At 38.6% G+C, this 25,273-nt stretch overlaps 2 protein-coding genes across 2 annotated transcripts; both read left to right on the top strand.

Annotated features, from left to right (window-relative positions):
- The first annotated feature begins 2,335 nt into the window (after positions 1–2,335).
- fstl1a (follistatin-like 1a) lies at positions 2,336–17,629 on the top strand. Its single transcript, XM_058381116.1, has 11 exons — positions 2,336–2,521; positions 2,621–2,677; positions 10,615–10,716; positions 11,072–11,201; positions 11,536–11,568; positions 12,199–12,329; positions 14,369–14,487; positions 15,483–15,595; positions 16,424–16,534; positions 17,040–17,140; positions 17,334–17,629. Exons 1-11 carry the CDS (start codon positions 2,351–2,353, stop codon positions 17,373–17,375), a joined length of 1,110 nt encoding a protein of 369 aa, XP_058237099.1. The 5' UTR covers positions 2,336–2,350; the 3' UTR covers positions 17,376–17,629.
- Positions 17,630–20,103: 2,474 nt separating this feature from the next.
- Positions 20,104–24,587, top strand: lrrc58a (leucine rich repeat containing 58a). Its single transcript, XM_058379955.1, has 4 exons — positions 20,104–20,729; positions 22,194–22,322; positions 23,051–23,328; positions 24,247–24,587. Exons 1-4 carry the CDS (start codon positions 20,275–20,277, stop codon positions 24,438–24,440), a joined length of 1,056 nt encoding a protein of 351 aa, XP_058235938.1. The 5' UTR covers positions 20,104–20,274; the 3' UTR covers positions 24,441–24,587.
- The last annotated feature ends 686 nt before the right edge of the window (positions 24,588–25,273 follow it).

Raw genomic sequence — 25,273 nt, 5'->3', positions numbered from 1 at the left:
CAGATAATTTCAGATGTGTTCAGTTGTTCATGTTTTTCTAGAATTATTAACTAACAGATAACAGTGGACTGATATTATGGAGATTCTCAATCCAGTTATCGCAAAACTCAAAGCTTTATTCTGTTCTTTTTTGGATAGTGATTTAAATTGACCTTTTAATGTGGACAGTAATGCGTTATGTTTACTTTGTTATATTAACTTTGGACAAAATAGTTTTTCTATTAAATAGTTTTAGTTATTTTCCCCCTTCCCTTAACTAAAAATGACCACTTGCATTTTTACATTCAAATATTTTTCCATGGCTGAATCTGGAGCTTTGGGGCCTTTAGTGCTTCGTGTAGGTCCAGAACTATATTAACTGTAGAGGACAAGTCCGGTTCCTCTTTAAATTTCTTTTGTTATCATGTCTAATGAAGTTTTTGGTTGGCTTTAGCTTGCTCATTAGTAATCTAAACCAAGATTTCTAACCCCAGGGTTTACTGCACTAAACCCGGAAGTGGATTTTTTCATTGAATTCCATTATTACAGGAATGTGATGAACAAGAATCTAAATATCCTTTATCCTATATCCTTTATCACCACTTCTAGTCAGGAAATTTGTAGCCAGTTATTCTTTCTTAGTCTTATATTCAGATTAGATATTCATTTGACCATTTTTATTAAATTTTCTTTTAAAATAACAGCAGTTTATTGCACAGTACATATAGTACATTACCTTGATAATTATCACTACTGTTACATGCTATTGTATACTGCTATATCTATAATGTTAATCTGTCTTTTTTTATTATTAAGGACTCTCCAAAGCCAGAACAGGAGACAACCAACAGAAGGAACACATATAAAGAGAAAATAAATTCAGTGTATATGAAATGGACACCTGACTACAACACAGAGGACTAACCAGACTATACATGCTATGTTTCACTGTTGTTTCCAGTAGATTTATGTACATATCCAAATTATATATCTTCTGTATCTGTAATTGTGACCTTTACTAAAATAAATTGCTATAAATTCCTCGTTTTGACTTTATATTTTTTTTTAAACCACTAGGGGTTATTTTAACTTTAGCCAATAGAGGGTGTGGTTGCATTTCTGTGCTAATAAGCTGTTACTGTCTGAATCTGTATTGTTTTACTGTAGGTGTTAATAGCTGGACAAGGTAAGCAAATAAATATTTTACAACATTTATTGATATGTTCTTTTGTTTCTTCTTTAAACTGCTTTGAGATTATAAGCAACAAAATTACTTGATATATGCTATATTGCCAAAAGTTTTGGGACACCCCTCGAAATCATTGGAATTCAGGTGTTGTTTTTCAGGGGTTGGGTTTGGTCCCTTAGGTCCAGTGAAAGGAACTCTTAATGCTTCAGCATACCAAGACATTTTGGACAATTTCATGCTCCCAACATTGTGGGAACAGTTTGGGGATGACCCCTTCCTGTTCCAACATGACCGCACACCAGTGCACAAAGCAAGGTCCATAAAGACATGGATGAGTGAGTTTGGTGTGGAGGAACTTCACCTGACCTCAACCTGATAGAACACCTTTGGGATAAACTAGAGTGGAGACTAAGATCCAGGCTATCTCATCCAACATCAGTGTCTGGCAGATGCACTTCTCGAGGATTGGTCAAAAATTCCCATAAACACACCCCTAAACCTTGTGGAAAGCCTTCCCAGAAGAGTTGAAGCTGTTACAGCTGCAAAGTGTGGGACAACTCCATATTACATTCATGTGCATGTAAAGGCAGACGTCCCAGTTTTGACCTGTCTCACAGTCTCCGCTCTAATTCATCCCAAAGGTGTTCTATCAGGTTGAGGTCTGTGAAGTTCCTCCACACCAAACTCACTCATCCATGTCTTTATGGACCTTTCTTTGTGCACTGGTCTACAGTCATGTTGGAACAGGAAGGGGTCATCCCCAAAATGTTCCCACAAAGTTGGGAGCATGAAATTGTCCAAAATGTCTTGGTATGAAGCTGAAGCATTAAGAGTTCCTTTCACTGGAACTAAGGGGCCGAGCCTAAACAACACCTGAATTCAATGATTTGGAGGGGTGTCCCAAAACCTTTGGCAATATTTTATCTATGGAGTTACTGCGTTAGTATCCTAAGGTCTATTTAATCGTGATTTCTTTACAAATCACACAACACAACTGTTTATATTGCATGATTTAATGTCGTAGTGACGTGTGGTAGATGAACATAACGCACACTGAAGTTTTGTAATGCACACAGTGTTTATGCAAAGTTGTTTTCAGCCTGATTTTAAGAGAAAAAAATAATATTTATTTGGTAATATCGCCATTAAAATCATGTCTGAATGGGATAATAAGCCCAACCCATGCGGCTTAGTGTGCTATTTTATCTCCACTATGTAGTAGACTCGTGCTCGGTTTGGGACACAGCCCATGTTGTCGCGAGCTTTTCTCCAGCTCTCGGAGTCACGGCTTTAAAAGCTTTAAACACGGACTCGGATACACACAGAGGCGAGAGAGCGACGAGTCTGACTGAAGTAAGTTACTTTAATTCTAGTAAAAGGTTTAAAAGTTAATGTTTGGTGTAGGTTTGAAGGTTTTGTTGAATGATAAAGACTTTTTTTTTGCTGTTACAGATGTTGAGAAGCGCATCTTTGTTCGTTTTGCTTGCTCTGGCTGGCTGTCAAGCCGAGGTAAGCTTTCCTCTATCTATCTATCTATCTATCTATCTATCTATCTATCTATCTATCTATCTATCTATCTATCTATCTATCTATCTATCTATCTATCTATCTATCTATCTATCTATCTATCTATCTATCTATCTATCTATCTATTTTTGAGGGGATAAACGTTGATTAGAAAAAATATATTTATTTGGTTTTCCAGTAAGTAGTAGTAATTAAGTAGTCAGGTTTATTATTTTTTGGGTGGTTTTAGTAAGTTTATAACAAGCTATAACAGTGATGTTGACTTTTGTCATGTTAAAATACTCTCTATAATATATTTAATACAAGGTTATATGCGAGGAAAGGTTTTTTTTAATGATCTCAATAACTAACTGACTAAATAATTTCTCTGTATTTACCTAAAACATGACTGAGCCCTGTAGTCTACTTCCATTACTTTTGCTCAGAGCTTGAGTATTTATTCCAAAACATTCGACGCAAATCTAACAGGCTAGAAAATATAGAAAATTCAAATATATTGATATATTTAAGACACTGTTGATTTATTTTCTTAAAGCAAAACAGCTCTAATTTTACAGCACTGATGTTCATTTATCATCTTATATATTCAGTTGTTAAGATGACTTTATATATATATATATATATATATATATATATATATATATATATATAAATATATATATATATATATATATTATTTTTTTAAATTATTTTTTTATTTTTTAAATTAAAGTGCATTACGTCATAATTTTTATTGTTAACTTTATGATATGAAATGGTTGAGAACTAGTTTTATTCCTCTTAAACCATATATATATATATATGGTTTAAGAGGAATAAAACACTTCAGGAAGTGCTGGTATAGGATGTTGTATCACACATCACCCCCACTCTGTCATTATTTATTTTCTTTTAACAGCATTTTTATTCATTATACAGTGAATATTAATAGCAGAAATCAGACTAAAATTGAAAAGTCTCTTTATGAGACTTCCTTGCTTGAAATTAAAATTTTCGGGTATTTAAGATAACATTGTTTAATCATAAATGCTGAAATTCTGAGTGTTCCAAAACTATTGACTGGCACTTATTGTGCATAAGCACACCATAATGAAAATTTCACATATTTATGTTTCACATATATATATTTAAATACATTTAAAATGCACAAGAAAACCAAACCTTTGAAAGAATATTTCCATGATGATAGGAACATCAACTCTGTATAAATGTATAGAGTGATTCAAAATATCTCAATTCCAGATATTAGGCAAATATTTTAAAGGCAAATAAAGGGATTTAGTTACAGATTTATTTTCATCCAGATCTTGAATACTAAACCTGTCTTGGTTGAGAAAATCTGGCTATAAACGATTTGAAGAAACTTTAATGCTTTTCCTGCTTGTAGGTGGTCTTTTCTCACCGCTGTTTCTTCATCACGCTGTAGCTTGGCTTGAAGATGTTTATTTAGTTAATGAACATGTTGTGTGGCCCCAGCTTGACTGTAAATGAACTCGCACCAACGGATAAGTGTAAAAGCCAAGCAGAAACCCAGGAGGCGGTGAGACAGATGTATACAGCTGGTGTTTGTCCTGGCACTGATGTATTCTTATGCCGGCAATTAAAACCATTATCACCTGGGTGGTACAGAGACGTTGTAACACGCTGAGACTTTTCCAAACACTGGAGTATGCAGTTGTCTTTGAACATACACTCGACAGACACGCTGTGGCCACTAATGATGTGTTTGTGTGTCTCTGCCACTCGAACAGCTGCTGGTGAGTCAGTCAGCTGGCATTTTTTGGCATTCAGGTGTTGACAAACATGGCTGAATGCAGCAGATGTGCTCGGCTTTTCATGTGCCTGCCGAGAGGCCCTTTAAACACACACACACACACACACACCTTTCTCATTCTTTTACCACGAAGAAATGTGCTGGAATGCCTAACAGTTCAGTGAGGCTAAACAAGCACAAATCACACTTTTTTTTTGGAATGCTTAATGATGGATCTGATTTAACGTCTGATCAGGGATCAGTTCTCCAATAACATTTCCAATAACAACAGATTTGCACTATGTTCATCACAGACATCCTCTTGTCTCTGTGTCTTCGTTATTTGCCATGGTATTTTACTCATCATTCAGCTGTAGCTGTTGGTGGCCATGCAGGAACATTTATCCTTACAGGATTTAGAGATGTGATGCTGTCAGAAACGACCGCTTCCTTGATTGACAGCTCACACTTCAGTCCCACCCTCAGGGAGGATCGGTTCTGAAAATGTCAGCAGCTTTCTGAATTATTAAAAGCATGATACAGCCTAGCTCGCGTTCTCTTATCAAAAACAGGAGCTGATGTAAAATTCATGAAGCAGGAAGTGCTGGACTCTCCGAGGCCGTTAGTGCATTGCTACTGAAAAAAATATGCTATTTTTTTAGCCAAGAGAAGTAACAGTGAGATTGGGATCTATATTGTGGAAAGTTAGTGAGTGTGAATATTACGGTGTTGCTGTAGTGGATATCAGCTCATAGCCATAGTTGTTGTTGTTGGTGTTGATCTTGCAGCTGCTCCCTGTTCAGGGTCGCCACAGCAGATCATTTAGTCCACATGTATGGATTTGTCACAGGTTTTACGCCTGATGCCCTTCCCTTCCATTTTATCTGGGCTTGGGACCCAGCACTGAGAGTTAACTCTTCATTGGCTGGGTTAGTGCCCTGCCCTGGAATGGAACCCGGGCCGTGGCAATGAGAGCGCAGGATCCTGCTGCAGGACCACAAGAACTCATAACCATAGTAACAATGTCAATTGACATGTTATATAACACAACAGGCAAGAGGAATGATGTAGAAAAAGCGTGAATGTATACTGAATGTTCACACGGCTTGTCCAATCAAATTCGTGGATCAGAATTAACTCCTGTAGGAAACAGCATGGTTAAATTCCTGAGTCTGATTGGTCAGAAGGTGGGCATCGTTACTGTATAACAGATCAGACAGCAGCTCTGTCTCTAACGTCAGCTTACTGTTCATGTTAATGCACTTCTTCTTATATGTTCTTCTTTCTGTAGTAAATGCTGATGCACAGATGTATTATCCATTTCATTCTTTCTTTCTTTCTTTCTTTCTTTCTTTCTTTCTTTCTTTCTTTCTTTCTTTCTTTCTTTCTTTCTTTCTTTCTTTCTTTCTTTCTTTCTTTTCCATCTATATCCCTTTCTTTCTTTCTTTCTTTCTTTCTTTCTTTCTTTCTTTCTTTCTTTCTTTCTTTCTGAGACAGCATTATAGTAAGATTACAGTAAAGAAGTTGAGTGTATAAGAGAAGGAGAGAGGAAGAGAGAGGGGGAGAACTGCCTGGCTCTGTGTGATAATTGCTAGCAGGACTGAAGGATGTTGTATCATTCAGAGAGCATGTATGCCATGTGCCTGTAATTTAACGTGGCCTTGGCAGCAGTTTCAGTCCGGAATGTTTGACTGAGATGTTCGAGAAAAAATGTTATCAGTACCGTCCAAGCATGAGGATAAAAGTCATTTCGGCATTATAAGGAAACAAATTTCCTGGGATTAGGAGAAACACTGCAAAAAGAACAGAAAAGAAAAGAAAAAGATTTGGAATGGGTTCTTTGCTGTGGAACATCTGTCAGCTATTACCTCCAAATCTCCAAGCCTGGCACAGAAAGCCTACAGAGTGAGAAGAAGGAAAGGGAATTCAAGCCGGAGAAGTAAAACTGAACAAAAACCACTGAGGCTCCTTAACGGATAGCGTGATGTCACAAGAGTTCCTTGTGAATCTTTTGTTTCTCCTCAAAGTGCCAGTATTGTATTTTGATAGAAGATCACACACACTGACTCATTTCCGTATCTTCCCACTACTTTTTTTCGGAGACTCCGGCGTCTCTTGTCTATTCTTCTTGTCCTCTGTGTCTCACAGTGAATAGAGAACAATCCAGCGAGATGGGCTGATAATGCTCCATAGCAAGGGCATTAATAATAATAATAAGATCCTACTGTAAAAAAGGTTCCGTTCACACAATCTGAAAAGCAAAATGAAGCACTAATGAGCGCTTGGCTGAGACATACACTCTTTGTTCTATTGTGTTTCTGTGAGGATGGTTGAATATGGATGTGTCTATTGTACTGGGGAAAAGTGGGTTTTGTCCCGTTGCATGAGACTCACAGTTAAAGATTAGGAACTTAGAGTTCATGCAGTGTTTTTTGTGCATGAGAATGAGCTCATTTGTGTTCCAGTGACTGTAACCAATACACACACGCTCTGTGAAACAGTATGTCATCCCATTGGCTCGAGTTGTGGATGTGGAGTTGAGCCATCAACCATTTTTGTGGAAGACTAATTAGGAACATGTGTTTGTAGCCAAGCTTGCAACAAGCAGGAGTCTTGAATACCGAAGTCCTTTTACACTGACCAGCTTATCTTAACCTTAACTGATATACATACATATATATATATATATATATATGTAAAGCTGGTCTCAACCAAAAGCAGAGACTGAAGGTGATCCCAAAAATCCATGCAATCGGCTGTTTTGGTTGTTTCTGTGCGATTTCTTTAATTGTGTAGCAGGGATCATCTGTTTCCTAGAGGTACAATTTATGCCCCAGGTCCCCAAAAATATGCTGCTTTCAAGCTTCAAAAGGTTTGACTGTAGACTAGGAAAAAAACAAAGAAAATGCCCCCTCAATTCGGAATTCCTGCTTAGAAAGTGTGGACCTTGTGGTTAAGGGGAAAGTCAAGCATGTGACGCCCGGATCAACATGGCTCCTTACAACATCAACAGAATCATCTGTTCCTTTTGTGTACAACATGATCACACTCCTCGCGGGAGGCCGGGCTGTGCTCTCTTCCACACTCTTTATCCCCATTAGCCTAACGCCAGCTGTCCTAGTACAAGTTGGTCACACCCCAGGTCATGGGGTCTCACCCTATGTGTGTGTGTGTGTGTGTGTGTGTGAGGGGGTAGCTGGAAATCAGCATCTACCATCTGCAGTAGTGAATTGCCAAACACTTATGGACCCCCACACACCTGTTCAGTAAATATAACATCATCTACTGTTTCTCGGTTACAGTGTAAAGGTTCTGTCAGTGTGTGTGTGTGTGTGTGTGTGTTGTCATGTCTTTCATCCTAGGGTCTTTTACCCCTTACACTCAACAGACCTGGCTTGGAATGTGAGGAATGCACCGTCTGCTCTTTCATTACGGGTCACTGTCCGTTGGTTTGTGTGTGTGTGTGTGTGTGTGTGTGTTCTACACTCCCACTTTTAACCACTCTATTCTGTCGGGAGTGACAAAACTGAAAACATTCTTTTGTGGTTCCAGACGCAGCCGTTTAAAGCCCCAGTGTGTGCTTACTTATTTACTTTGTGTATCACAATGACTTTGTTTCTATGTTGTTCTATGTTCTATGTACTCCCAACTTTGTGGGAACAGTTTGGGGATGACTCCTTCCTGTTCCAACATGACTGTACACCAGTGTACAAAGCAAGCTCCATAAAGACATGGATGAGTGAGTTTGGTGTGGAGGAACTTCACTGACCTCAACCTGATAGAACAGCACAAAGTTGGGAGCATGAAATTGTCCAAAATGTCTTGGTATGCTGAAGCATTAAGAGTTCCTTTCACTGGAACTAAGGGGCCGAGTCCAACCCCTGAAAAACAACACCTGAATTCAGTGATTTGGAGGGGTGTCCCAAAACCTTTGGCAATATAGTGTGGTTTTTGAAGGCTAAATATATTTTTAGTGTACATCTCCGCACGTGTCATGTTACAGTACGTTTTCCTTTAGCAAGTCAATTAGGGACCTTTACTTTGTTCACACTACAGGTCATTTTAAAACAAACAATTAATGAACGAGATTTATTTCAGCTTTAATTCACTTTATCAGACATTCAGCAGGTCAAACGTTTCCTTTCACTGCCTAGAAATGGACAGTGATGGACCGTGGTGACCAGCAGAGACGAATATCGATCATGAATCAAGGCTACTTGAGCTCATTTGTCATCGACTGTTCTGAAAGGGAAATTCACACTTTCTCACAAAGTCCTTTCTTTACCTCAACTGGAATGCTTTGTACTCACATTCTTCCCTAGAAAAGCACTCGTTCACCAGAGCAAGAGAGAAAGAATTGAAGGTGACCTCAGGCTTGGAAGAACATCACTGTAATTAGGCTCTTTTGAGGATCTGCAGGTTGTGTCTTGTTAAAACTCTGATGATATCACACACAGCTTTTTCAGACATATGACTCTTATAGTTGAAATTAAGAGGCTGTGGTCAAACCTTTGGACCTAGTGATGGATCTTCTGCTGAAATCAGCATTGCTGTTGATAGACAAACATAATTTCACACTTCCCACACACAAACCAAATGAAACAGAGAATTCAGACTATTGGGGTTGCTATAGCGATGGAAAAATTGCATCTAAAATCTGTATCTTTAGGGGTAATTATGGATAAAAAAAAAAGGTTGATTATACAACAAGGCTATCAGAAAACTCTTTACACATCCAGAAGAAAATATAAAGTTTTTCTTCTATTTATTCAGATTATTCTTGTATGAATAAAATAATTCAGACCTAAGGTAAACATCAGTATCCAACAAAATACTATCATTTATAATTACAATTTAAATTTATATAATCAATAATATAAATTATAAATATATAAATAATAATGTAAATTATAAATATATAAATAATTATATAAATTTATATATATATATAAAGTTGTTGTAGTACTAAATTAAATCATCCAAGTAAATTTTAAGCATTTTTATCTAAATCCTAAAGCAGCCTGGATTTAGTTCAGTGTTCAGTTAGATAAAGCTCCAGGCAAGAAGTGAGACTGTATATGAGCAGAAGATTTGGAAAGACTCCTACATTCCTCACTTCTTCTCTGGAGGGGAGAATATTTGCTCTCTCATTTCCTCACATTTTATTCATCTTTATTCCACACTCTCTCATGCTGTCTGGGAGCAGGTCCAGAGTAAATGCTCACATAGCGTGGGTGTTTTCGCTTCTGTCTGAGGGCGAGTCTTGGCATTATTACCTTTCCATTTCCTTTTTATTTCCTGCTTCTTCTCAGGGAGAGGTGCATGTCTTCTCTCTCACCATGTCTCCGTCTTCACTGTCAGCCCACTGTTTTGGTGAGCGCATCCTGACTAGCCTGTGCTTTATGACCATCTGCTATCTTAAGAGTCTTTGACCAAGTGTGTGCAAACTACTGTGAGCACATGATGCCTAGAAAATCACAGAAAAGTACACAGTGATGTAATTTACTGCGGTATCGGTATATCACTGACTCATGCTGACTGGAAGAAAAGAAAATACTAAACCAGCAGACGGAGTGTGTGCCATCTGTTCTGCAGAAGTGTTGATCTCTGTGTGTGTGTATGTGATGGCATGTGCAGGGCTATTATTATGGTAAGCTCCAGGCTCCAGACTCACTCCCTATTAATTAATGGTCAAAGGTTAACAGGTCCAAACCCCATCTGGAGTCGAGTTATAGAGAGAAGAGGGCTCAGTGTGTGTGTGTGTGTGTGTGACTTGTTTGTGTTTGTACACATTAGTGTGTGACTAAATGGAAAAGACATGACTAATACTAGCCAGAACTATGTTGTTTTTTTGGCATACATATAGCTGTTTATAAGGATTATGATCAAAATGGCTGTGTGTGTGTGTGTGTGAGAGAGAGAGAGAGAGAGAGAGAGAAAGAGAGAGAGCTTGCAGCTTACACTACATGTCATAATGGGATACCTTTAAAATGCACTTTATTGCAGGAAAAGGGAAACACTTTTTATTACCACTAGAGGGCAGCAAAGCAATCGTTTTATCATTAGCATTATCTTGAGACATTTGCATGTTCTTATGTTCCGCGATGCCTGAAACATGTCCCCGTGTGCTAACTTTTGTGTTGTGTGTTTTCGTTTCTTTTTGCAGCAGCTGAAAAGTAAGAGTAAAGTGTGCGCAAATGTGTTTTGTGGAGCAGGACGAGAATGTGCAGTGACCGAGAAAGGAGAACCCACCTGCCTGTGTATGGAGGTGAGATTGACCCCTGAACAAACACACACACAAACAATCACACACAAAACACAGAGAGAGGAAATACAGAAGTTTCCCAATATCTTCATTTATCCTGATATACATGCACACACTGTATTTTACTTATTTTACTTTATTCACACTAATGTTATATGCTACAGTTCTTTGGGAATATTTACCATTGGATTGGTGGCAAAGTGTGTGTATGAGTGTATACTTTACACTCTGCACACATCACTCACAGAACACAATTATATGTTTATTATTAGTAATAAACCCATAGGCAAAGGTTTATACAAACAGTTCTTACGTAAGTTCTCACTTACGTGTGTGTGTGTGTGTGTGACTTCTTCAGCACTGTAAGCCCCATAAGCGTTCAGTATGTGGCAGTAATGGCAAGACGTACCGCAACCACTGTGAGCTTCACCGTGACGCCTGTCTGACCGGACTCAAGATACAAGTGGCTTATGATGGACACTGTGAAGGTGTGTGTAAGGATGTGTAGGCATACTGTAGCGTAATCTGTCTACAGTAACATATAAGCTAGAATTACAGACGTGTGTGTGTGTGTGTGTGTGTGTGAGAGAGAGAAAGAAGTGGCATCTTTCTACTCTCCACTGTTTTGTACATCTAATACGCAGTACACAGTCACTGAAAAGATTTCTCCAGATGTTCTTTTATCTGAGACTTCATTTACTATTAATGCATTTTTACATGTTTCATCCTGCTAAAAAATTGAACTTCAGGACAGGGTGATTTTGTTTGCTCTACAGTGCTACCTTTGAACTCAGTGTTTTCTTTTTTTACTCCATATTTTAGCGAAAACGATGGACAAGGTCGCTACCAGCCCAAGTGAGTACACACACCATCACTGCTCTGTGAAAAACCATAGAAAAACTGAAGCCTGAATATCTAGAAAGCTAGAAGTAGAAATAAGTTGAAATATCTGCCATTTAATCTACCTGTTTATATAATCTATATACCTTAATCTACCTGTTTATATAATCTATATACCTTAATCTACCTGTTTATATAATCTATATACCTTAATCTACCTGTTTATATAATCTATATACCTTAATCTACCTGTATATATAATCTATATACCTTAATCTACCTGTATATATAATCTATATACCTTAATCTACCTGTATATATATATAAATCTACCTGTAGAGTCTTAAGGGGAGGTTTTCCTAATTTAGTTATATTAAAGGACTGTTTATTGAAAATACTTTCTTGAGAACTGGGATTTATTTTGTATTTGAAAGTATTCACTGTTGCCAAGACGGTTTTATCCATTGTTATGAGAATGTATATGAGAGTTTCTTCTGAAGGACACTAATGCACCATATGAGGTTTAGTGAAAAGGACTAAGCGCCATGAGGCATTTATGTCCATATTAGATATGTGTTATAACGTCAGCCATAAAGCCCATAAAGGATTTGCTATTTTATTTTTTGAATATTTCCTGTTGGTTAGTTGTGTGTTACCTTGCTGATCGTAATGAGCTGAGGAGCCGAGTGATGGAGTGGCTGCAGGCCGAGGTGGTGCCGGGTGGCTGGTTCAGCAAAGGCTCCAACTTCAGCGATGTCCTTCTCAAATACTTCCAGGTGTGTGTGTGTGTGTGTGCATCTATGTGTGTTTTTTTTTACTTGCATTGACATGACCAGATTCCATAAGTAGTATTTTATAATGTAAACTCTACCTTGTGATTATAAAAGAAACATTTAAAGCCACATGAATGAAGTCACAGAGGCTCTTACGCAACTTTAGCTTCAGTGTAATGAAATTCACAGGAAAACCAAAAAAAAACCCAAAACAAATATATGAGTGGGGGTGTGTGTGTGTGTGTGTGTGTGTGATGGGTAAAGGCTGAATGGATTCATTTATCCAGTTGAGTGACCTGAAGCCTTTATGCTTCCTGTGTTATCATGGCTAGTCTTTTTGATGCTATACTAGATCTTGCTGAGTCACAGTGAGTGTGTGAGCTGTGGAGTGATTAGTCAGGTCAGTACTGCATGGATGACAAGATCATAGATTATGTCTATACTTGATAAAGTGTGGTATACATACACTACCAGTCAAAAGTTTGGACACATCGTTTAATTCAGTGTTTTTTGTTTAGGGATTTATTTTCTACATTCTAGAACAATACTGGAGATTTCAAAACTATGAAATAACACACATGGACTTAAGTAATCCATATGTAACGACAACAAAAAACAGTCAGTTGTTATTTTAAGACACGAAGGTCAGGTGTTCTGGAATAGTTCTTGCAAGAACAGTATTGTCAAGTGCATTTGCAAAACCCATCAAGCACCATGATGAAACTGGCTCACATGAAGACCATCCCAGTAAAGCAAGACCAAAACTTACCTCTGCTGCAGAGGAGAAGTTCATTTAGAGTTACCAGCCTCAGAAATCACCAATTAACAGCACCTCAGATTAGAGCCGTTATGAAGGCTTTACAGAGCATCAGTAGCAGACATATCTCAATATCAACTGTTCAAAGGACATTATTGTGTATTTTGGCCGCCTTCAGCATTGTTTTATGATGTAGAAAGAAATAAACATCAGGAAAGACCATGGAATTAGAAGGTGTGTCCAAACTTTTGACTGGTAGTGTATATATATATATATATGTATAGTTTCAGCTGCAAGGTTTATATTAATGCATTTGTTTAAATATATTATAGTCCCTGAAGTAATATCATACATAGAGACTTGTACAGTGGACAATGTTCTGAAAGAGTAAGCTCAATTATACAGATTTATGTATAAGTTGCTTTCCTTTACTGAAGACTTAAGCTACCTCTACACTAATCCGGATAAATTTGAAAATCCACATTACCGTTTTCAATCGTTTCCTAAAAGTTGGTCATCCACACTGAAACGTCTGAAAACGCTTACCTCTGTACTGCACATGAGTAAAACGTAAGATGCTTCGGACTGCGTCATTTCCGCCTGGCGTTTATTTAGTTTTCAAAAGCCTCTGTTTCCACAGTCCAAACTGCAACGCGAAATCTATCCACTTTGGAGAGCGTTTTCAAAAAGGTACATTTTTGTTGACTAAAAACGCAGTCTCCGTGTGGATGGAAGGCCAAAACGGATAGAAAAACATGCGTTTTTTAACGAAAATGTATTAGCCTTAATGAAAGGTCTCTGTAAAAGTGTGCTTGTTGACCCTCCTCCTGACAGCTGCCTTATTATGACAAGTTTTGAATTTTCATATATTCACTTCTATTGGAAAGTTAACATTCAATTGCACACGCACTACAGGTGCAGTTGGTTCAGTTACCAAAATGCTGGAGTAATCCTTTGCTGCTAAAACACACCACTCAACAGAGCATGTCAGTGAAGACAAGAGCTTTATAGCTGTATGTTATATCGTGAAATAAGTACGTGCATCCGATTTCCTCCCTAAATGTACAAAGACATGCGTCCAGGCTGATTATCACACATAGTGTGTGATTGCGTGAGTGAATGAGTGTGTGTGTGTGTGCCCTGTGATGGGTTGGCACTCCGTCCAGGGTGTATCCTGCCTTGATGCCCGATGATGCCTGAGATAGGCACAGGCTCCCCGTGACCCGAGTATAGATCGGATAAGCGGTACAGACAATGAAAAAGTGTGTGCATCATCTCCCTGCAGAACTATGATAATGGGGACGCTCAGCTGGACTCCACCGAGTTCCTCAAGTTTATTCAGCACAACGAGACGGCAATCAACATCACCTCATACGCAGACGAGGAGAATAACAGACTGCTGAGGTAACACAGAGGTGCTGAGGTGCCTCTTCCTATGGTCATAATAAAGAACAGCCTTTATATGAGCAGCACATGTTTGATCAGTAGTGTAAACCTGAGTCCAAATCAATTCACGAATGTGGTCCTCAGGAGCTGAAACACCAGTCAGAACATGCAAAAATCAGTAAATGTCTAAGTTAAGTCTTTATCTCTAAAGCGAAAGCCACAGATAAGTGAGTCCAAGTCAGCACTTGAGTTAAAACTTCAAAAGTTCAACTCACTCTTACCTAATCCACAAGCTTTTTTTATTATTATTATTATTATTTAAGAGTCCAGTATGTGTAAGGGTTATTTTATGGACAAAAAGTATTACGTATACCGGTGTTCAAAGCTCTGAATATCATACACATACATTAGGTCTTAATTTTTTTTAATCTGTTTAATGGGAATAATATATGCAATATGAAAAAAAAGAATGAATAATAAAATAAATCTGAATAATAAAAAAGAAAAAAGCACCTCTTTTTTGTGTGCTTAATTATTGCTTTATTATTATTATTATTATTATTATTATTATTATTATTATTATTAATACTTAAATAAGTAGTATTTATTTATATCTTATGCCTCATGTTTTATTAATATATTATCTCACCTAAATGCAACACATCTCTTTTTATGCTGCCTTCAAGTGCCTAAAATGATACACAGAATATATAATAGACACACTTTACTACCAAAGGAGTCATGCAAAGGCTCCTATTAGTGCTTTATTAGCTCTATTAGCATTATCTCAGTTGGCTGTGCTGTCTTATTGCTTGCGAGATATATCCAAGATAACAGAGTTTATAAACCCTCTAGCTTTTTTATTTATTTATTTTTTTAATAAAAAAATTTCAGCGCACACATAATTTATCTGTTGATTTTTTTTTTTCATCTTTATCATAGGGCCAAATTTTTTATTATATTTTAACAATGCAATTATTGATTGAATTAAGAGGTTTTTGCGTCTTTATTAGGAGTCTCTGTGTGGATGCCCTGATTGAACTCTCGGATGAGAATGCTGACTGGAAATTGAGTTTTGATGAGTTTCTCAACTGCCTCAAGCCTGGCTTCAATCCTCCTGAGAAAAGTAGGCTACCTAATTCTAACTGACCGCAATCTATGATGCAATTGTACCTTGAACATACAGTATATGTGCATGTATGAGTTGAAGATGGACTGATCTATGAACTGTGTAAGCCTTAAGACTGATACTTGCTGAAGAATGGCCGGTCTTCACATTTCTTGTGTGTTTTAATTCAATATAAATTTACACACTGGTGTAAACTTAGAACTAGAGAATGTCAATAAATAAATAAATAACAATAATTTATATTGTTAATTGGCCTATTATGCTTTATTTCCCCTCTATTATACACTGATCAGGGATAACATTCTGAGCACTGAGAGGTGAAGTGAATAACACTGATTATCTCCTCATCATGGCACCTGTTAGTGGGCTTGTGGAGGTGTTCCCAGTCTGCAGTGGTCAGTATCTATCAAAAAAGGTCCAAGGAAGGAACAGTGGTGAACCAGCGACAGGGTCATGGGCGGGCAAGGCTCATTGATGCACGTGGGGAGTGAAGGCTGGCCCGCGTGATCTGATCCGACAGACGAGCTACTGTTGATCAAATTGCTGAAGAAGTTAATGCTGGTTCTGATAGAAAGGTGTCAGAATACACAGTGCATGATGGGTCAGGGCTGTTTTGGCAGTAAAAGGGGGACCAACACAATATGAGGCAGGTGGTCATAATGTTATGCCTGATCAGTGTACTTTTCCATTAGAACTAAAACTAAAACTTCCATTAGAACTAAAAATAGTTTTGAATTTGTGGTGTTGCAGAGAGAACCTTGTAGAACTGAGTGAAGCCACTGATGCATTTCTTCTTATTTGTCTTTTCTCTTGGGTCATATTCAGAATGTGCACTGGAGGACGAGACATATGAGGACGGAGCCGAGACACAGGTGGAGTGTAACCGTTGTGTCTGTGCCTGTGGGAACTGGGTCTGTACTGCTGTGACCTGCGACGGTGAGTAACATCTCTGATCTGTTACTGTCTGCCTTCTCTCAGTTGACAACAAGAAGATGGTTACCTCAGAGACTCAAACACCCCCAGGCTGTCAAAAAAATTCACCTTGTTCATGTTATGTGGCCTTCTTAATCAATACTGATGACGTGTTATTGATGTCACAGTGAAGCAGGCAAAAATAAATCGGCCCTAATGTACATGAAACCCAGGAGACATTCCACCAAGAGTAAACGCTACCATCCACTTAAGCCAGGCTGAATCTTGGGCTAAGAAATCAGCCCCAGCCTATAGTGTGTTAGATTTAGTGTATGATTTTTTAAATCTTATACCTTATTTTTATTTTATTGGCTAGTTTCCATGAAATGAAAGAAGTGCTTATTCTCCTAGCTCATGTATTCCAGTTGGCACTGTAGAATCGTGTATGTAGGGATGGGTTGCCTGTATGATTTCTGTGTGTACCTTTATGCTAGAAAGATAATTCTGGTCTGTGTCTATTTGGTTGTAGGTTCAGAGAAGCCGTCTGCTTTGGAGGACATGGATGGAGGTGATAAAGAGATGACAGAGGAAGAGTGGATCCGCAGAGTCGCTGAGCTCAACAAACATCAGGTGACTATAACCATGCCACGTTACAATGATCTCTCATTACATGTCACTTTACTATATTATAACATTTTTTTAGAAGGGATTAATATCTTATTTATAGTCAAATGGGTTAGCAAAGTGTTCTTGTGCTTTAGACAACTCATGGTCCATATCTATTCATTTCTTATATATTAATGCAGTTCATTTCTCCTTTTAGGAAACTGTAGAGAAGATGAAAGTGAGCACCAAGGAGGTCTAAGTGAAGACCATGGGCAGATGAGGAAGAGGAGGATACAAATGGACATGAATAATCTGCTACGATTGTTCAGTCCACTGTATTGATTTTTATTTGTTGGTCCACCAAAAAAGTGTGGTTTTACTTTTATATCCTTTCATATTGTTGTGTTAATTATTCTGAATTGTTAGTACCTAATTTTAATCTTTTAAGGAGATCTCATAGAGACCTTTACTATGTGATTTGTTTTTTTTTTTTTTTAGAAAATATATTTTATACCACCACTTTTGTAATGGAAAGAATGAGAGAATGTGTGGTTGTGCTCGCAGTGCTGCTTGTATGAGCTAAATTCAATACTTGAAAATCAGCATAAACCTGTTACATCACTGATAAACAGCACCTAGGCACTTACGCTCTTTATCAGACAATTTATTTTGATGTACTGTCATTTAAATGCCTCACATTATAAACCAGCTCAGGCTCTACCGCACAGTCAGCTTGCTATAAGACACCAATTAAAATGATCAACAGGAAATTCTTGAGTATGTCAACAACAGGCTCGGTCTTGGGGGAGCAAAACGGAGAAGAACAGCTTTTGCTTTTTGTGGAAATATAAATGGAAAGTAGATTAAAAAAGATAAGCAGGTATCTTTTCTATGAGCGGAAATTCCTCAAAAAATGAAATTCTGTATAAATTATTGAATATATGATTATCTAAATCTAAATTAGGTGCTTTATTATAAATCGCTGACATGGTATGATCCAATATGATTCTCTTCCAGCAATTTTCAGTCCTTTAGACAATATAAAAATATCTTCTTAAAGTAAGTCAAAAAATCAAGACCTAAAGATTTAAAGAGTAAAACATAAAGAAATAGAAAAAAACCAGTACTGGATCCACTGCTGAATAATGATTCTTGAGCCTGATTTATATATTTTTTTCAAGGATCACTCTTTCTCAGTGTAATTTATTTACTGTGTACACTCTGGTACACTGCCCTTGAATTATTTGTTTCCAACAGCCACAACTTGCATAGGGCCAATAAACCATGTACTGTATCACATATGAACAGTGGTGTGTTTTATTTCTGTTTATAGTCTTCCTCTTCTTCTTTCGGCTTTTCCCTTCAGGGTTGGCCACAGGGAATCATCTCTCTCCTCCTATCCCTGTCTTCTTCATCCTCAACACTAGCTTCATATCCTCATTTATTACATCCATATACCTCCTCTTTGGCCTTCCTCTTTTCCTCCTGCCTGGCAGCTCCATGTCCAACATTCTCCTACCAGTATACTCACTCTCCCTCCTCTGAACATGTCCAAACCATCTTAATCTGTCCTCCCTAACTCCGTCCCCCAAACATCCAACATGAGCCGTCCCTCTGATGTACTCGTTCCTAATCCTGTCCAACCGTGTCACTCCCAAAGAGAACCTCAACATCTTCAGCTCTGCTACCTCCAGCTCTGACTCCTGTCTCTGTCTCAGTGATACTGTCTCTAAACCATACAGCATGGCTGGTCTCACCACTGTCCTGTACACCTTCCCCTTGATTCTTGCTGATATTTTTCTATCACACAGAACTCCCAACACCTTTCTCCACCCATTCCAACCTGCCTGCACTCGCTTCTTTACCTCTTTCCCACACTCTCCATTACTCTGGACTGTTGACCCCAAGTACTTAAACTCCTGTACCTTCTTCACCTCTTCACCCTGTAATCTTACTGTTCCATTTCCCTCCCTTTCTTTTATTTCTGTTTATAGTAAGATCAAATTACAGTACATGCTTACATTACCAGTTAGATAATCTATCCATACAGATCCTGATATCTGACAAGATATTATTTGGATGGTGGATGCATAGGAGGGATTGGTAGTGTGTGTGGTGCTGGTAGAAAATCCTCAGTGAAGTTCATTAACCAAACACATCCAGAAAGAAACAGACAGCGGTGAAGACGAGACTCTACACAAATGGTGAACAGATGACCTATAGTGGACTGATAAGGTGGGTGGTCAATAAAAATGCAGTGTTTAAATGGACAGCACAACAGGGCTACATGTCAGGGTCACTGCTGAGAATGAAAGTTTTCAGCAATCTAATATTCGGTCAGAATAGTCTTATAGTCTGAACAGTAATCAATAGTAAAGTTAATATTATGCATTAGCCCAAATATACACTTTCTGCCCTACACATGTTTTTATGACGTTTTTTCATGCACTCTTCACACGTGACTTCTCACATGTATTTCCCCATATGAATACTTTACTTTGATATTTTTTTCCAAAATGTATGCAATATAGCTTGATTTTCCATAGGCGATCGCGTCACGTGATTACGTTTCATAACGTAGGGGAATGTGATTCAACTTTTATGCGCGAGACTTCCTCTTTATTGGTTCATTTAAGATAATTTGTCATCTGGGGGTTCTCTACATGCGATTTTCTCACGTGATGACAGGTAGGGCATGTGATTTGATTTTTGCATATGTTATATTTTCCCCGTATGTTATTACAATGGCATTTTTTTCCCCATGTGTTTCATTTGTTTTTCATGTTGCCTGTTTTCACCCGTCTTTATCTGTTATTCATGTGTTGAGTTAACCTGGGACGTGGTGACATGCACCTTCACGTTTCGTCTTTGAAACATATTACGCACGTGGATGTTATTTCTCAGCAACTGTACAAAGTTTGGCTCGCGCTGATTCGGACCAAAGATCGTGCGCGACGTCACGCGCTGCATATAAAGCGCCTGAGCGTGCGCTCGAGCCTCGGTTACAGGGTGTAGAGCAAGCACATCTGGTCAGGTTTCTACTGACGTTCCCGAGCAGAAGCTCGTGCACCTGCCCAGCTGTGATGTTACAATGTAGCTGCTGTACAATACATTAATAGTTGTCATTTTATTTTATTTTATTTTTATTTTTTACCGTGATGGAGTCTTTCGCTAGGGTCAGTGAGGGAACCTCGGTGTTAAACCTGTCGCGTCTGCAGCTGACCGACTTGGACCTGGAGCACATCACGGAGCCACAACGCAAACAGGTCCAAGAGCTTCATCTTACATACAACAGCCTCGCGCTTTTCCCCACTTCCCTCTACATGTTTTCCAACCTGGAATCTCTTGACATGAGCAATAACGCGCTCTCGGTTTTTCCTGAGGACCTTGTGCAGCTCACAAAACTAAAGACGCTGGTCGCGAAAAATAACCAGCTGGATGAAGCCTCGTTTCCGAAACGGTTCGGTTCGATGCCCATCGAGACGCTGAACTTCAGCGGGAACCGATTTAGAGAAATACCCAGTCAGTTCCTGAAACTGAGCCGACTGCAGTCTCTGTCCATGGGAGGAAACCGATTAAAAAGCATTCCAGCAGAGATAGGAAACCTCACCAGGCAGGTCATTTTTATAATCACACTTCTGTGTCCAGCTTGTGGAAAAGACACGAGGAGACAAAATGCTGTATAGGAAATGGTTTTATTTGTACATAAACATATAGAATTCATAGCTTCTGAAACTCAAGGGTTGTAAATACCATGATGATTTAGCCCAACATACATTAAATCTTGTATCTGTTTGCATAGATTATTAGACATAACAGCGATGATGCAGTATCTAATCAGGTACCTGGTCCTCCATTCCACCCCCACATCTCCAGGGTCTCCAGTTAGATCCTGATACTCAGTGTTCACAAGGGGTTTTGGAACTGGGGATGTGGTTACTTTGTGGTTAAGGCGCCAATCAGAAGGTTGTGTGTTCAAATCCAATGTCCACCACTGCTGGGCCTCTGAGCTGGGACCCCTTAACCATCAATTGCTCAAAAAAGAGAGATAAATGGGTGTCTGCCAAGTGCCAGAAATGTAAATGGGTTTTTCATCTGGATTCTCCAGTTTCCTCCCACTGTCCCAGGGACAAGTTGTCAAATTACTGTGATAAAAGAGGAACTAAACACATTAGGGTGTACTATAATAGGAAAATAATTAACCTCAGGGTGAAAATGCCGTCATCACACCACCCTGTTGTTGATTATTTACCTATAATTGCACGTGCCAATATGATTGACTTACTCTGCAGAAACGCCACATTATGACGTCCTAGATATTATAGATTTTGTTATGTATCCTTTGATCATTATGAGAAAAGCCAAACATGTATGCACATTTATGAATTGGTGATAATGCATCGTTTTCCTGCACTATATTAACATGCCTCTACATATTGTAAATGTACATTTTTTGTATCATTTGCAGTTGTAGCAGCATATAGAAGTAGTGCAGGACGATGCTGCATCTTTAAAATCAACAATCCAGTATACGTAACAGATCACTAGGCAAACATACTGATAGGGCAGAGGAAATTATTATTATTATTCAGTATTTCAACACACTTTTGTTGAAATTTAACCTGCTTGAACCAAAACCCATCCAGAATCTATCAGTTGAGAGGGTGGAGGCTTGATCCTCCCCCAGTGCTTCCAATGACACAGGAAATAACTAACTGCTTTTGGCGTCCTTGGGCAGAAGAACACACAGAGTCCACCCTGGCTAGTGATTGGCTAGTGTCGCTGTGATTTACTGAAAGTATAACCAAGTTTGTCCCCTAGCTTTCTCTCCACAGATGTTGCTGTGACATCCTTGGGGTGCAAGACTTACAATCCTTACAATGCTTTTCTCTTGGGAGCTAGGCTACAGTTTATCAAAGACTTTCTCTCCTTCTTTCTTTTAGTTTATTAAATGAAATATAACTGTGAGATAATCCAAGTTGAAAGTATGTGCTTGGTATTGGTTCAAAGTGTGTCTGATTGTGGGTCTGACATCTGTATTCCTGTTCTTCATGCTCTGCTGCTGAATCATGTGAAGGCTGGAGATGTTGTATCTGGGAGGAAATCTGATCTCTTTTATTCCTCCTGAGCTGGCTAACCTGCGCTGCCTCAGGTACCTGGTGCTGTGTGATAACTGCATCCAGAGCGTTCCACCTCAGCTATACAGGTAACAGCTGTGTACTCGATTATCTATATTTACGTGCATATCTTATCTATTCGCGTGAATGTGATGTGAAGCTGTAGTGCCAGTGTAGTGTTTCTCCATTCCATACTTCAGATCCTAACATATTTGAAGGGATATTTTGAACCAAAATGATGGTAATTGATTGTTTTATTTATTAGTTACTGTTTTATAAATGTAACCTCACACACCAGTTAGATCTAGAAAAAAGCTGAAAACAGACCAAAAATGCGAAATAACCTACCAACTACATCTGATTACGAATTATTTATATAGAACTAGAAACCTTTTCCTAAATTAGAGTAAAATTTACTTTTCTAATTTAGTCTTAAACCTATCTATCTTTCTATCATCTGGCAACATTTCCATCTTTCACTGCCTGAGTCACACTTCAGTGGTGGAGAATAAATATTTATTTATTTATATATTTATTTATTTAACTATGGCACGTATGTAATAATATAATGAGTAAAAAAAAGCTAGATATTTAGACATCTAGACAAACAGTTATAGTTGTATATATACATATAAAATGTTAATTATCCCTGGTTTCCTTATTCCTTGTTCCTGGTTTTTTCCTCCTGTTGATTATAGCTATATGAAGTGGTGTTGGTAAAAATTAATGCATATTCTTGTTAGAAATCTAATAGAAACCTGACAGAAAAGAATGTGCTACCTGGTTACATGCTAATTCACTTCTGTTTGTTCCCCAGGCTGCACTCCTTGCTGTCTCTCAGTCTCCACAACAACCTCCTGACATTTCTACCACGTGAGATCCTCAGCCTCGTGCACCTACAGGAGCTCAGTCTCCGCGGTAACCCTCTGGTAGTGCGCTTCGTCAAGGACATGACCAATGACCCCCCATCCTTGCTCGAGCTGGCAGGACGGACCATTAAATCCCGGAACCTTCCGTACGTCGTGAGTGACCTCCCAGGCAACCTGTGCCGCTACCTGGACTCGGCCAGCAAGTGTCCCAACCCCAAATGTGCAGGTAAGAGGCAGAAGCAAGGAGGATGGGGTCAAGTGAGTGTACACTATTTAAACAGAATTGCAAATTTGAGGTGGTTGGTACACTTAATGGTCTGACCTTGAACCTGAACAAAATAAACAAAACACAGAGTCCAGACAAAGTGTGCAGACTAAACAATTTTACTCTATTTTAAGTCTAGGTTTTTTGGATCTGCAACAACCTCCTCAACATTTTAATCCACTGTCCAGTCTATATGAGTTTGTATTTTTTCCCTTTTCAGAAAAGTAGGACCACTTAAACAAAAAGCTTGAAGGCTTAACCAGCTGAAGAACCTTTCAGAGTGAAGTGAAGCGTATTTAGAGACACAATATAGCCAGTCAGTGAAAAAACACAAATGCCATACATACCGTATTTTCAAGTGTTTTTGAGCAGGTACGGAAACCAGCCAATGAGTGCCCAAGAATAAACCCTCAGGAGATAAGTCCACTTTACATTGACTATTAAGTAGAGTGTCCACCCCATAGAGAACCCGAACCTTTCCTAGCTACTAGATAGAAAAGCAGAGGTAATTTCTGGGCTGGAAAAATGTAAACAGACGGCTGAAATAAAGAAACTAGCCACGTCCGTTTCATGGTAATATCACAGATTACAGTTTCCTTAAGATATCTAGAAGTCTATTAACAATTCTAAACTATTATTTAGCCATAACTGTTAGCTAATTCAATTCGTTGTGGGCTGAACACTGAAGTCCTCCCTCCTAGCTGTTTTATGTGTACTACAGTGGTACTGTAACACTGGACAATGAGGGATAGTTTGGAATCTGACCTCTATATATGGATACTGGTTTTCAATATGCTAGTCATGTTAGAGTTGACCCAGCAAGTGGACATGAAGCATTAAGATCATTCTCAGCCCTTTGTACATCTTCTCCTTCTGCAGGTGTATACTTTGACTCGCGAGTTCGCCACATCAAGTTTGTCGACTTCTGTGGAAAGTTCCGTCTGCCCCTCATGCAGTACCTCTGTTCACCTGAATGTAGCTCACCCTGCAGCTCCAACCCACAGAGCGATGCCGAGTCAGAGGACGAGAGCAGCGTCCCAGCAGACAGGCTACAGAAGGTGCTCCTGGGATAGCACAGTCCTCTTCTACATTTATAAAGTATAAAAAAGTATATTTTTGTAACCTGTATGGATCAGTATTGAATGATCAACACCATGAGCATGTCCATGGATGTCCATTATTGAGCTTAACGTGACCCAATAAATAATGTGATCTACTCAGTCCAAGTCTGCTTGATTTGATACCTAAATATCTGTACAGTATTTCTTCTTGGTGTGTATTACATTTTAATGGCTTCTACATGGCCAAAATATTCGTCTTTGATTTTGATCGATCATTTTCTCATTTTGACATTTTTATTCTCAGTGTCTGCGCTGTAGGAAATCATGAAAACAGCAGGACAATCAAATACAAGTGCATATCACTCTCTACTGGAAGGACACAGGTCAACTCTCTGAGCCGAGAACTCCTGATAAGGGTTCAAACTGCACTGAATAAACATAAGTCATTGATTAACTATATTCTCAAAAGTATGTGGACACCTGACCATCATACTCATATGTTCCCATTTAAAACCATGGGCTTTAACACAGAGTCAGACCACCATTTGCTGCCTCCACTCTTCTGGGAAGACTTCCTATAAAATGTTGGAGTGTAGCTGTAGGGATTTGTGATCATTCAGGTACAAAAGCATTAGTGATGTCAGGTGAGGAGGTCTGGGGTTCAGTCGGTGTTCCAGTTCATCCCATAGGTGTTCAGTGCAGAAGTTCTTCCACTCCAGCTTTGAGAAACTATGCCTTCATAGATCTCACTTTGTACACAGGAGCACTTTCAGGGTTCTCTTAGTTTCAATAAAGGGAAATCTTAATACTTAATACAGATATGCTTATGCCTCTGACTTGACTGT

The sequence above is a fragment of the Hemibagrus wyckioides genome, linkage group LG26 (assembly GCF_019097595.1).
Source record: "Hemibagrus wyckioides isolate EC202008001 linkage group LG26, SWU_Hwy_1.0, whole genome shotgun sequence".
NCBI lineage: Eukaryota > Metazoa > Chordata > Actinopteri > Siluriformes > Bagridae > Hemibagrus > Hemibagrus wyckioides.
The sequence above is the reverse complement of the archived record's forward strand: the minus strand, read 5'-3'. Positions and strand labels throughout refer to the sequence as shown.